We start from the raw sequence: 13,465 nt of genomic DNA, 5'->3' as shown, positions 1-13,465 counted from the left end.
TAAGATTGTTTTTAAAACTATTTAGTCTTTCATGTTCTTCAATGTCACTAAGATGTTTTAAATATGAGTTTCTTTTTAATTTATGCTAACTAGTTCTTGGATTTGTGTATTGGTGTCTTTCATCAATTCTAGAAAATTTTCACCCATCAAATATTCAAATATTGCCTCTCTTCTTTTTATTCATTTTTTTCTGAAAGTCAAGTTAGATATAAATCAGATCTTATTACTCTGTTCTTCATGTCTTTTAACCTCTTTCATATTTTCTCTTTGTCTCCGTGTTACATGCTGGATAGTTTCTTGAGACTTGTCTTCTACTTCACTAATTCTTTCTTTAGCTATTAAATCTTTCCATGAAGTTTTTTGAAATTTCATGTTTTAATCTCTAAAAGTTTTATTTTTATCAATTTCAAGATCTATTTGATAACTTTAAAAACATGTAATTCTTTTGTATTTGTGTCTGATAAGTGCAGTATTTGAAGTCTTTCTGGGTCTGATTTGGACTTCTGTTATTTCTGTTGTACCTCACTGTGCATTGTTTCTAAGTGTAATCACTTTTTCTCCTATCTTTCTATCTCTATTTGTTTTTACTATTAGCATATGTTTTTTGCAATCTTATAGTGATTCTTTGAGGCCTAGTTTGAGGATAAGGTCATTCACTTCTGCTAGGTACCTGGGAGTACATCTTACATTGCACCACTTTAAACTAAATTATCATCTTGAGGTTTCTTAGAACACACAAGTACTGAAAACTTGGTCTGTCAACTTGTGTGTTCATTGGCTTGCCATTAAACATTTTTAGGATAGCTCCCTCAACTCAGCACCAAAATTTAAGACTAACAAATCTCCTTGTAGATTTAGAGGCATAGTGATTTTAGAGAGAGCATAACTATTTTGGGCATTAGCTTCATGTGAGGAGCTTCCTATTACACTCTCTACCTAAATAAGCCCTCAGTTTTGACTTTTCTCCCAACAAGGGCCACACATACAGCTGCACACTACAGAATTTGAAGGGGCATCTTTCACATAAACTACACCTTTAACCTAGACATACTGTGTAGTCTATATGAAAGGTGCCCCCTGTAATTGTGCAGTGTCCAACCTGTACAACCATATGTGGTAGTCCTGTCTCTATCTCCACAAGATGGTGAAATCTAAAGTTCAAGTTCACCAGGTTCAACAAGTGCCCTCAAGGTGAAAGCTGGGTTTAGTGCTTTGGTTTTATAATTACGTAACTGACAGAACTTGAATGAAGAATGAAGGCAGTGCCTCCACCCTTTTGAAGTCCTTAAAAAGGTTGGCATATTAATATCTGATAAATTGAATTGATTTGTCAGACATAATTTCAACAAAAATACCTATCACTTGCCCCATTAAAAGAACTATAACATGATAAGAGGGTGTTTATTGTTTTGCTTTGTTTATTTTTAGATGCGGACTTTCCAGTTGTTCTCCAGCCTTCAAATGCAAATGAGAAAACACAGCTGATCAGAGAAGAACCTCGATGCTACTGCACAGACTCTTGATAGTGATCCCACGGAGAGTCCACAGGACCTCCCCTCGGTTCAGCCACATCTCCAGGTGGTCATGGGGGAGCGTGTGGGGCATAAAATGCTGTGAACTTTTCCATATTTGTATTGTGTTTTTAGGTAAGGGAAAAATGATTGCTACATAATTTTCTCAGTATGCAGACTTTCTCTCTGAGTAGAATTCCTAATGAAACACATTCAACTTTGACGAATAAAGGCCTGAGGAGTTATTTTATGCTCTTTGCATGAGGTAAGACAGTGGCACTGGACAGCCTGTATGAGCCAGCCCTTTCTGTGAGCCAGACCTGATTCCTCACAGACCAAAGTCGCATTGCAAAACAGAAGCCACTTTTCATCCCTTTAGCTAAATGCAGTGTTCATATCTACCATGAACATCATTACCCAACACACAGGAGAATTTACAAAGAATTTTGTGTGTGTGATTAGCCTTTTCCCTGTCAATATTCAATAAGGTTACAGAAGTATTTTAGGAGGCAGGAAGAGATGGTTAGGTTTTAAAAAGACAAATCACATTATTTTAAAGTATATTTTTGGAACATTAAAAATTGGCATTTACTGAAAACTGACAAGTAAAACCAGGAAGAAACAAGTTTTGTGTGTACTTTTTGGTTGGCTTAAAAACAAAACAAGGCTGGGAGTGGTGCCTCACGCCTGTAATCCTAGCACTTTGGGAGGCCAAGGCGGGAGGATTGCTTGAGCTCAGGAGTGAGACCAGCCTGAGTAATAGCAAGACCCCATCTCTACCAAAAATAGAAAAAATTAGCCAGGTGTGGTGGCGTGCACCTGTAGTCCCAGCTGCTTGGAGGCTGAAGCAGGAGGATAGGTTGAGCCGGGGAGTTTGAGGTTGCAGTGAGCTATGATGACATCCCTGCACTCCCAGGAGACAAAGCAAGACTCTGTCTTGAAAAACAAAACAAAACATCCCCTTCCAGCAGCTGTAGCTTAAAAGCAAAACGAAAATAAATAAATAAATAAACTCTTCAACCTGGTTAAATCTTATAAATGACCCAGAAAATCATTCTGAGCCTGAACCAGCCCCAATGTGTTATCATTTTTTAGTAAACTAATTTTTGTATAATTGGCCCAGATTCTCCAGACTAAGGGAAAAATACACATGAGGTAAGGATTCTAAATCCTGTAGTCTACATTTAAATTTAAAGGCATATCACCCCATTTTTGGTGGAGTTAATTGTATTGACCAGAAATCGCTCAACTCTGTACATGTTGGGCAATTTAAGCTTAGAGGTGGTCTCTGCATTTGCTTGATTCTTATATTCATCATGTGGTGGAAACCATGTGCTATTTCTAAAATAGTACAGCAGCAAAAGTGTTTGTTTTATCTAGGTCTTTCTTACTTCTTTATATAATATTACATTTTTCAAGATGTTATGTTTTTATATAATATTGCATGAAATGCCATTTGTTTCTTATTCCCCCCACCACAAAATTATAGTCAATTGCTGCTAAATATATATTGTAAGTGAGAATTAGTGTTATAGCTCTGACAGTTCTGAAGTCATTAAAATTCTGTTCTAACTCTTGAGTTACTGGAATTTTTTTCCTGCATAATAAAGTAGAAAGAGCCGTGGTTTGAAAGTTAAGAGTCCTGGTTTAATCTGACCTCTTGCTAACTAGCCCTGTGACCAAGTGGGATGAGAAAACAATGGCTAATCTATGATTCTGTGGTCATACTTGTCCTGACTACCTTCTGAATTGCTATATGACCAGATAAAACAGCAGAGGTGAAAGCATTTTGAAAAGTCAAGTGTTTAACAAATGTAAGGTGGTTTTACATGAATTTGTATATGTTGACAAATACAGACAAATGTAATGTGATTTCTGAAGCATATAAACTCTCTCACCCAACAAGACCTTTGAAGATATGCAGTATTAATGGCCCCAGTAACCAACAAGTGCTCGGAACCCTACTCAATGAACAAATGCTTTCCATTTAGAGGAAACACTAGGATAAATAGCCCAGACTGTGCATAATTTGAGCCACTACATTTCCTTTCTGTGGTCTCTTTAAGCAAAAGGTCAGGACTATTTTGAATAGCAACTTACAAATCACAAAGCTCACCTTCTCTTTCTTTCCTAGACCTCATTTTCCTTTCTCACATGGAATTTTTTACTTCCACTCCCAGCTTGCCCAGGCAGCTGGTCCAAGAGTGGTTAAAATGAGAACAGGGCATGAATTAAAATCAGAATCAGAATCAGATGGTAGAATCAAATTGCTAGATGGATTCTGGCCAATGTTCTTCACAAAGTGCTAGTTTCTGGTTACAATGATGTGCAGCAAATGCAAGCACATGGATGCCTGTGAATGAGGGAATGAGTTCTGCAGAACGCCCCTTCAGCTACGGGGAAACAAGGATCAACTCTTCATCTGAGGAGAAGCTGCATAAGGATCTTGTGGGGCCAAAAGGCGCTGCTATCCAGAATCACCTGCAATCATTCTGAGCCCACAAGCATCTTAGCAGAGAAGCCTCAAGAAGGGGTATGCTGACCATGAGCCCCAGCAGTGGTCCTGCAGGGCGGGATGAACAGCACACTTCAGGGGCTCCCTACCTAATCCTGGGCACCATGCTACCAGAGTGGGAGATGTCTCATAAGGTTTCATGAGTCATCCATTTATTGTCCTGTTTTTTTACATTAGAACATAATAGAAAAAATTACATACGCATTTTTCTATACCAAAGTACATAAATCTTAATTATTTGAGAATAAATGACATTCTGTTTCTATATTTCAAATGGTACATAGGCTAAAACACATTTGCCATGGCCTAGACTGGAAATGGACTCACCTGGTAGTGCACTGCCTGATTTTGTGACTTACACAGAGGGTTCCAACTAAGGCTATGTGATCTCTGTGATGGGCAAGATAATGGCCTGCCAAGATGTGCATGTCCTGATTTCCAGAACCTGTTTTTCCAGCCTGCAGCCCTCCTAAGAACCTAGGTAACACTCATCTCTATATAATTCCTGAGCAACCCTAGACTATAAATGGCTAGAAATTAAGTCCTGTATGACTGGGTTTTGTAAAACAAAGCCATTTCCAAGTTGTAGATGACTCCAATTAGAAGTGATTTTCAGAACTACATCTTAGAATCAGAGTTTACATCTGTATTCCCCACACTGCTAAAAACAAAGTAGGAAACTAATAAATATTAATACCTGTTGATTAATTGATTAATTTTCACAACATAGGCCATTTCTGGGAAAAGCCTTTCTCTAAAAAAAAAGACCTAAACATGCTCAGTGCCAAATGAATGGGTAAGTGTGATACAACTTTCTGGAATTGTCTTTCTGTTCCAGGGCTGTCCCCAAGAAGCAAAACTAAATTCCTAGAATCAAATCAGCAATTATAGGACATCTGATAATATATCCTGCTCACCACTGGGCTGCCAACTGAGCCTTCTAGTAGTTGAAAAGCAGATCATCAGCTTCCCCAATGCCTGAGAGCCCACCAGGCACATCCTTGTTCCCAGAGCCAGGAAGAGGGAATCCTAGCTAGCAAGGGCTTTTTTCCTTTACTTTTGAGCAATCTGCTCTGATACCCCAGTATCTCCACTCCTGAGATGTTGTCCAGATTCATCTTCTTTTCTCAAAGTTTTCATATATAACACATTTTCTTTTCTGGTGAAGAATAATTGGGGGAAATTTTTTAGTGCAGATTTTCATTTAACATTTTGTTAAAAATTTTAAAATGATTCATTTAGGCATATATATATTAAGTAGTTATTAAACTGCCATTTAGGGATTATGTATTATAATTGCAGAAATGTATTATATTGTATTATAATTGCAGAAAGCAATATTTTAAAGCTAACCTAGGTTTAAAAGTAATAAATGAAAGCCATCAGGCAATGAAAAAAACTAAGTCTGTTCATTGATTAACTTATTAGCATAATAGTTTTATATAAAATGCTTTCATTTTGAAGTTTACTGTATTTGGCATGGAAGTTATTTTTTAAATCAATGTGTAACACACTAAGAAATTAAATTTTTAGCTACCAAAACATGAAAGATACATATTATCCTGAGTAAGAGGGTAAAGTTTTAATAGAAAATAAGATAGTTCGCTTCCCTGCTTATGTTCTGCATTTCTTGGCTTTCTCTCTTACCTCTTCTTACCACATCCTGTCCCCCAAAATAGAGGATTTGAAAGTGTTGGCTTTTAGGATCATAGGTGCATTTACTGGTATTTGTAAAAGACGATTCATTCTTTCTTAAAAATATTAATAAATCTTCCCAATGAAGAATAATAACCAATAGCTGTAGTGTTTAGTACCAGACACTGCCCTAAGAGTTTTATGCTGATTCACTTAATACAACAATCTATGAGACAAGTACTAGCACCATCATCATTCCCCATTTTTTAGACTAAGAAACTAGAACACAGAAAGGTCAAGTAACTTGGCCAAGATCACCCAGCTGGTTGGGAGTGGAGCAGGCTGGTCCAGAGGCCACGATGTTAACAGCTGCACTATTGCAGGATGATCCTGTGTTTCCAACAACTCACGCTGTCCACCTCCCCACTCCCTGCCAGCTCCTTCCCAGAGTTCTCTTATTTTCAAGAGAATATGCTCACTCCTGTCACTCCCTTTATTATCTACCTTCCTCTTCAACTGCCCTTTGTAGCTCAAGGAGATTCCTCTAAGTAATCTCCCTTCTTAACTCCCTGTGACTTCCTCCAGAACAAATTCGAAGACTTCCTCTATCATCCCTCCTCTTCCCCTCACCATGTCCTTTCCATGGTTTACTTAGTGCCATATTTTCTTTTCACATATTTGTGCCTTGTTTTTTTAATTGTTTATTGTGGGTTTTTTTGGTGATTTTGCTGTTTAAAATGGCCCCCAAGCACAGTGCTGAAGTGCTGTCTAGTGTTCCTAAGCTCAAGAATGTGTTAGGAAGAAAACACGTTTGTTAGATAAGCTTTCTTCAGGCACGAGTTACAGTGCTATTGGCAGTGAGTGCAATGTTAATCAACCAACAGTATATACAGTTGACCCTTGAACAGTGCAGGGGCTGGGGGCACTGACCCCCTGCACAATCAAAAATCCATGTATAACTTCTGAGTCTCCCAAAACTTAACTACTAATAGCCTACTGTTGACTGGAAGCCTTACTGATAACATACACAGCTGATTAACACATATTGTATACATACTATATTATATACTGTATTCTTACAATAAAGTAAGCTAGAGAAAAGAAAATGCTACTAAGAAAACCATAAGGAAGAGAAAATATATTTACTGTTCATTACGTAGAAGTGGATCATTATAAAGGTCTTCATTCTCTTTGTCTTCACGTTGAGTAGGCTGAGGAGGAGGAGAAAGAGGAGGGGTTGGTCTTGCTGTCTCAGGGGAGGCAGAATAGGTGGGGGCGGTGGAAGGGGAGGCAAGAGAGAGCAGGCACGCTCAGTGTAACTTTATGTGAATACATTGTGGTTTCTGTCTGACTATTTTGTTTTCTCACTTTTCTAAAAATGTTTCTCCACAGTACCAATCCTTCTCCTACCATTTACTTTGGTTTCAGTTCCCATACCATAGAAAGGTCCACGTCGTAAAAGGAGTCAAAAGCAGTCCTGAATTATCAGAACACTTCTGCAAGGTTGTCTAATGTCAACTTGTTTTCCAGCACTGCTTCTTCTATGTCTTCATTATTGTCTGGCACTGGTTTGGAGGCATTCATCTCCATCAAGTCATCTTGTGTTAATTTCTCTGGTCTTCTCTTGAATTTTTCCAAGATCTATATCTTGAAACCCATCACCTCCTACCTTTTTTGCCACATCCACAATCACTTTTGTGACTTCCTCAATTGGCTCTGTTATAAATCCAGGGAAGTCATGTGCAACATCTGTACAGTTTTTTCCAGCAGGAATTTATTGTTTTTGGTTTGATGGTTCTCACAGCCTTTTTAAAATAACAAATGATGGCATCTTCGATGATGTAATCCTTCCAGGCTTTCATGATGTACCCTTCTGGGATTCTCTTCCATATTGTCGACAATCCTTTCCACAGAGTATCGTGTGTAATGGGCCTTAAAGGTCCTATGACACGATCTAGAGGCTGAAATAGAGACATTGTGTCTGGGGGCAGGTAGATCACTTTGTTGCCTTTGGTGTTGAACTCATGGGATTCTGGGTGTCCAGGGGCACTTTTCAATATCAAAAGAATTTTAAAAGGCCGTCCTTTCCTAGCAAGGTACTTTCTGAGTTTAGCGGCAAAGCATCTATGGAATCAATCCAGAAAAAGTGTTCTCATTCTCGAAGCCTTCTTGCTGTACAACCAAAAGACAAGCAGCTGGTGTTTATCTTTTTTCCTTGATGGCTCAGGGTTTAGCAGTTTTACAGATAAAAACAGTCTTGATCATAAACTCAACTGCATTTGCACAAAACAGTGGAGTTAACCTGTTCCTTCCTGCCTTAAATCCTGGTGCTGACTTCCTTATTAATAAATGTCCTTTGCGTCATTTTGTTTCAGAATAGGGCACTTTTGTCTGTATTAAAAAACCTGTTCAGGTAGATACCCTTTCTCTTCAATGGTTTTCTTAACAGCATCTGGGAACTCATCTGTTACCTCTTGGTCAGGAGAAGGTGCTTCTCCTAAGGTTTTATTTTTTATCTTTTTAGAGACAGGGTCTCACTCTGTCTCCCAGGCTGGAGTGCAGTGGCCCAATCACAGCTCACTCTAACCTCCAACTCCTGGGCTCAAGTGACCCTCCCACCTCTACCTCCCAAGTAACTGGGACTACAGGCGCCACCCTGGCTAATTTTGTATTTTTTATTTTTTTGTAGAGGTGGGAGTTTCCTTATGTTGCCTAGGCTGGTCTTGAATTCCTGGCCTCAAGCGATTCTCCTGCTTCAGTTTCCCAAAGCATCGGATTACAGGCATGAGACATTGCGGCCAGCCTCTCCTGTTATTTTGACCCTCTTTAGGCCAAATCTCTTTCTAAAATTATCAAACCATCCTTTGCTGGCATTAAATCCTCTAGCTTTAGGTTCTTTACCTTCCTTTTGCTTTAAGTTGTCATGTACTGACTTTGGTTTATCCCAAATCGTATTAGTCTATAGGTATGCCTTTCTTATAGTAATTCTATATCCAAATAAAGGCTGCATTTTCAATACAAGATAAAAAGGTATTTCCCCAAAAGTGCAAGGTTTTTGTGCCTGCTGGTGTAGCTGTAGTGACAGCTTCACAAATTTCCTTTTCTTGTTTTATAATCCTTATGTTGGATTCATCTATCTTGAAATGGTGGGCAGCCGCAGCTGCAGACCTCAGTCTACAGTACATACCAAGCAATTCAACTTTTTTTTGTAATGTCATGACTTTTCTATGCTTCTTGGGATCACTTCCAGCATTACTAGTGGCAGTGTGTATGGGTCCCATGGTGTTATTCAGAGTTATGATATTGCACTAAACAGGATGAAAAATCCTTGAGAACCATGAGCAATCACTTTTTACTGTGATACACAATTTACTGGAGAGAGAAACTGCTCATTTGGACATGATTAGTGTCCCACAGCATTTTAAGTGGATACTTGCAACACTTGAGCTTACCGCAATAGCAACAGGAGGTAGCTACAAAATTATCTGTAGTAATATGTACTACAGTTAATTTTACGTAGCTATGATTTAATACTACATCTGTATGTTTGTTTACAATTCTCTCCACTGTGCATGGCACCATGCACAGTCTGTGTTTGGGTAAGTTTTAATAAATTTTAACTTTTTATTTTTATTTATTTATTTATTTTTTTTATTTCAGCTCATCATGGGGGTACATAAGTTTAGGTCATATACATTGTCCATGTCCTGCCCATCCCCCCGAGTCAGAGTCCCAAGCGCATCCGTTCTCATTCTCCAGACAGTGCGCCTGGCACTCATCATGTAGTCATACCTCCATCCCCTCCTCCCAATTTTAACTTTTTAATAACAGATTTGTGTATATTTTATGGTAGCAAATGATAAAATAGTATCTACATATATTTTACGCATTCATGACATACCTAACTTTTTCTTATTTTTTTCAGTATTTCTAAGCTACTCAGTTGATCTGCAAATTTTTTAAATTGTCAAAAATTTCCCCAAAATTTTCCAATGTATTTATTGGAAAAATCCACATATAAGTGGACCCTCACAGTTCAAACCTGTGTTGTCCAGGGGTCAACTGTATTAAATAAAGTGTCCTTCAACATGCATAAAACAAAGTTATGTATTCATCAGGTGATGAAAACATTATAACCTGAGGCTTGCAGGGATCTAACCCTGTATTCTCCCTGGGAGAGATGGCTCAGCATTTACTAAATCAGTGTTCAAAATGACTTTATAGAACCTAATTACATGAATAATGGGAATCAAGTGTGTCTCCCCTGGAATTCCCCCAGAATGTTTCCCTTTCTGGTCTTGTAAACATTATCTCTGTGGTTTCTCACAAATACCCTTCTTGGAGACAATACATATTTAGAGATAGCCATGATGTCGAGTCAGTAAACCTGAGTTCAGCCCTGCTTCCCTAACCTGGATGGTCTTCCTGAACAGATTATTTAACCTTTCTGGGTAGAGTTTCCTGATCCAGAGAACGGTTTCTTCAACTGAGAGGAAGAACTTGAAAGCTCTTTAATGTGCATATGTCTAAGGTATAATTTTTCAAGTTGAACAATGGCTTTTTTCTTCACATCTCATTAAGTCCTGACACACTTCCTTGGAGCACTATTGTTAACAAATTTGGGTAATTTGGCCTCTGAGTTTTAGAAGTGAGAAGATGATTCCCCTTAATAAATGGAACACTTTGCTACCCCCAGAATGTCGTGGTTGTTGTCTGACCATACTAGCATCAGATCTGCCTTTCAACCTCCTTCCTCCCAGAGTAGCAGCCATCAGTCCAGTTTCCTTAACCCAAGTGTCCAACTGGGGACAAGGAGACCAAGCAGTGCCACAGGAAAGGGTCCCTGCTGTGACTCAGGAGGTCTGAGGTGCTATCAGCCACTGCTCAAATCTGTTACCTTAGTCTATGGCATTTTGTTATGACTTAAGTCATTTCACATCTTTGGGCATCAGTTCCTTAATTTTTAAGCAATTTTTATTAGATGTTGTCTATAATTAGATGACAATTATGGGACTATCTGACCCACACATGCTATACGAAATAATATACATTAAGTTAAACAAAAAGGTAACAATGTCAAAGAATGCAAAAAAGAAAGTAAATTTCTTTTTCTTCACCATTGCCATATAGTTTAGTTTACTAGAGCTGTCATAACAAAATACCATAGACTAGGTGGCTTTAAACAACAGAAATTTATTTTCTTACTGTTACGGAGGCTAGAAGCCAAAGTTCAAGGTGGTGGCAGGTTTGGTTTCTCCTGAGACTTCTCTCCTCAGCTTGCAGATGGCTATCTCCTCCCTGCCATCTCCCTCTGTGCCCTAATCTCCTCTTCTTATAGGGATACCAGTTGTATTGGACAGGGCCCACCCTAATGACCTTATTTTTACTTTGCCTCTTTAAAGACCCTATCTCTGAATACAGTCACATTCTGAGGTGCTGGGGGTAAACGCTGCAGCATAAGGATAGTGACATGACACAATTCAGCCCACAACATATGCCATCAATTTCCCAAAATTGTGCCATATGTCAGTTTGCTTTATATTAGAACACTGTTTTTTTTAAATAAAACTTTTTGTATTTTTTAGAAATTCATAATTATCTTTGTTCCGTCTTTTTGAGAAAAATGCTATGTGCCTTTATCAGATTTCTAAGGTCTTCCAGGTCCTTAATCACATTACTATTATAAAAGAATCCACTTCTTTTTGAAAGATAATCTTCCCAGAGTCCTCTGACCGTTTTTGTTTTTTTTCCCTCCCTAATTTGTCCTGATTGCTTTCTTGGCCTGTTGTATCACTGTCAACCTGAGATTTTATTTTCATTGAATTCCTGGGTTGCTTCCCTTTTTTCTTAAATCCTATGTACTCCTCCTTCTTGGAGTCTTACTGTGTTTTGCTGAAGTGCCTGTGGGGCAGACACAGAGCTATGCAGCTACATTGCCTTTCAAGAAAGAACTCACTGCCCAGCTGCAAGGAGCATGGTTACCTAACAACCCACAGGTGCTAACTCATTCATTGTCCACCTCAGATTTCCAATTGAGGTAAGCAGCCTCTGGCCAGTGATGAGCAAGGCAGTGGTACTAAGGCCCAGCCATTTCTGCCCAGCTTCAGACCCCTTGAAAAGGAAATCTTTGCTCTAGAGCTACCAAAAGAGCCGGCAGAGACTTCGTCAGGTCTGCATCAGTGTCTGATGGCTTCCCCTACTAAATCCAGTGCCCTCCTTTTCCATTCACATGTTACTCCACCATAAAATTTTGTGTTCTATTTCACCTTCAGCTTCTTGGAGAACTCAACTGGTGTAACATCTTCAAATAATGTTTATGTATGTTTTATTTCTTTCAGAAAGGAATCATGGGTTTAAACTTTATGAGGCCTTACAAGTGTGAACTATTTGTCCTCATATGTGATTGTTACTTTGATTGGGTATACAACCCTAGGTTCAACATTATTTCCCTGTAGAACTTTGGAGGCCTTGCTCTACTGTCTTCTAACAACCAATATTGCTAACAAAAAGTCTGATCATAATTGAATTCTTATTTCTTTGTAGCTAGCCTGCTTTCTGTTTGTATTAATGTTTTGTTTTGTTTCCCCCAATCTCTGAAAGCTTTTAGGGTTTCACCTTTATCCTCAAAATTAAATTTTACTAGGCTGTGTCGAGGCATGGTTGTTTTTCATTCATCCTAACTTGGATAGCCCTTTCCATCTGATCACCAATGTCTTTCTTCCATTCCTTCCCCAGAATTGTCTCTGTTTTCCCTTTCAGAAACTCTTTATTAGATGTTTTTTGAGTCTTCTGGATTTATCATCCATGCTTTTATTTTTGTATTTTTTGCTTTTGTGGTCTGGTGTCCTGGGAAGTATTTTCCATTTTATCTTCTGTATCTTCATATTTGATCTTCGGCCATGACCAATATGTTATTTTTCATCTTAGCAATCACACTTTTAGTTTTCAAGAACTCTATCATTCTCTAGTTGCTCCTTTTAAATCATCGTGTTCTGGTTTTCAGGGCTGTAGTACTCTCTTAGATGTCCCTGAGGGTATCACTAAGAATTTAAAAAAATTAGTTCTATTCTATGCATTATCTCTGTTTCCTCCTGGGTCATTTATTTAATTTGCTCATCTTGGACTTGCTTTTTAAAATTTTCATTGCTGTTTCCTCTCAAATGTCTGTTAAACATTTGTCCATACTCCTAAATGAAGGGCTACATTGATTCATATCCATAAAATGCCTGGATCCTGAGGACAATCAGGCTTTTTCACTTACAGTGCATGGGTCCATAAGTCATGCTGGCCAGGATTCCCCAAACTGCCAACTCAAGGAGGGACTCACTCTGAGAGTGGGGTGGGCTGGCCTTCCTGTTCTCACCATGTCTATTACTAGGCTCTACTCTGCCTCACTTCCTACCCCTACAGCACCCTACAGACTCTCCCCAGGCAAATTAGTTTGCTTCAGCAGTTCTCCAGGGGGCTCTAACTGGGAACAAATTCAGCAGCAGCTGCACAGTGCTGTGGGTAACTAACCTCTTTGCTGCTGCCTCTGTGCCTGGAGCCTCTTGGGAGCTCCACAGGGAGAATGGTTCTGTCTCTGCTAGCTTGCAGAATGGTCTTTTGAGCTGTGGTTTTTTTTCCATATGGGACCTATACGTCCATACAATCTCATTTGACTTCCATCTCCCAGAAATTATTTAAAATCTCTGGTTTGCTGATTGTACCTATTGTAGTTTTCCATGTTATAATAGACTTTTTCTTTTTGTATATCGTTATTATCTTTTCACTGAACTCCTGGGACGGAGGAGATGCAATTATA

At 38.7% G+C, this 13,465-nt stretch overlaps 1 protein-coding gene across 2 annotated transcripts in view; it reads left to right on the top strand.

Annotated features, from left to right (window-relative positions):
- Positions 1–1,624, top strand: part of DNAJC5B (DnaJ heat shock protein family (Hsp40) member C5 beta) — a 59,284-nt gene extending 57,660 nt beyond the window's left edge. For both annotated transcript variants that reach the window (XM_045560581.1, XM_045560582.1), the window contains one exon: positions 1,429–1,624. In XM_045560581.1, coding sequence (XP_045416537.1) covers positions 1,429–1,523 — 95 coding nt within the window. In that variant the 3' untranslated portion in view covers positions 1,524–1,624. The remainder of the gene's footprint in view (positions 1–1,428) is intronic.
- The last annotated feature ends 11,841 nt before the right edge of the window (positions 1,625–13,465 follow it).

The sequence above is a fragment of the Lemur catta genome, chromosome 9 (genome assembly GCF_020740605.2).
Source record: "Lemur catta isolate mLemCat1 chromosome 9, mLemCat1.pri, whole genome shotgun sequence".
In the NCBI taxonomy this organism is placed as follows: Eukaryota; Metazoa; Chordata; class Mammalia; order Primates; family Lemuridae; genus Lemur; species Lemur catta.
The sequence above is the reverse complement of the archived record's forward strand: the minus strand, read 5'-3'. Positions and strand labels throughout refer to the sequence as shown.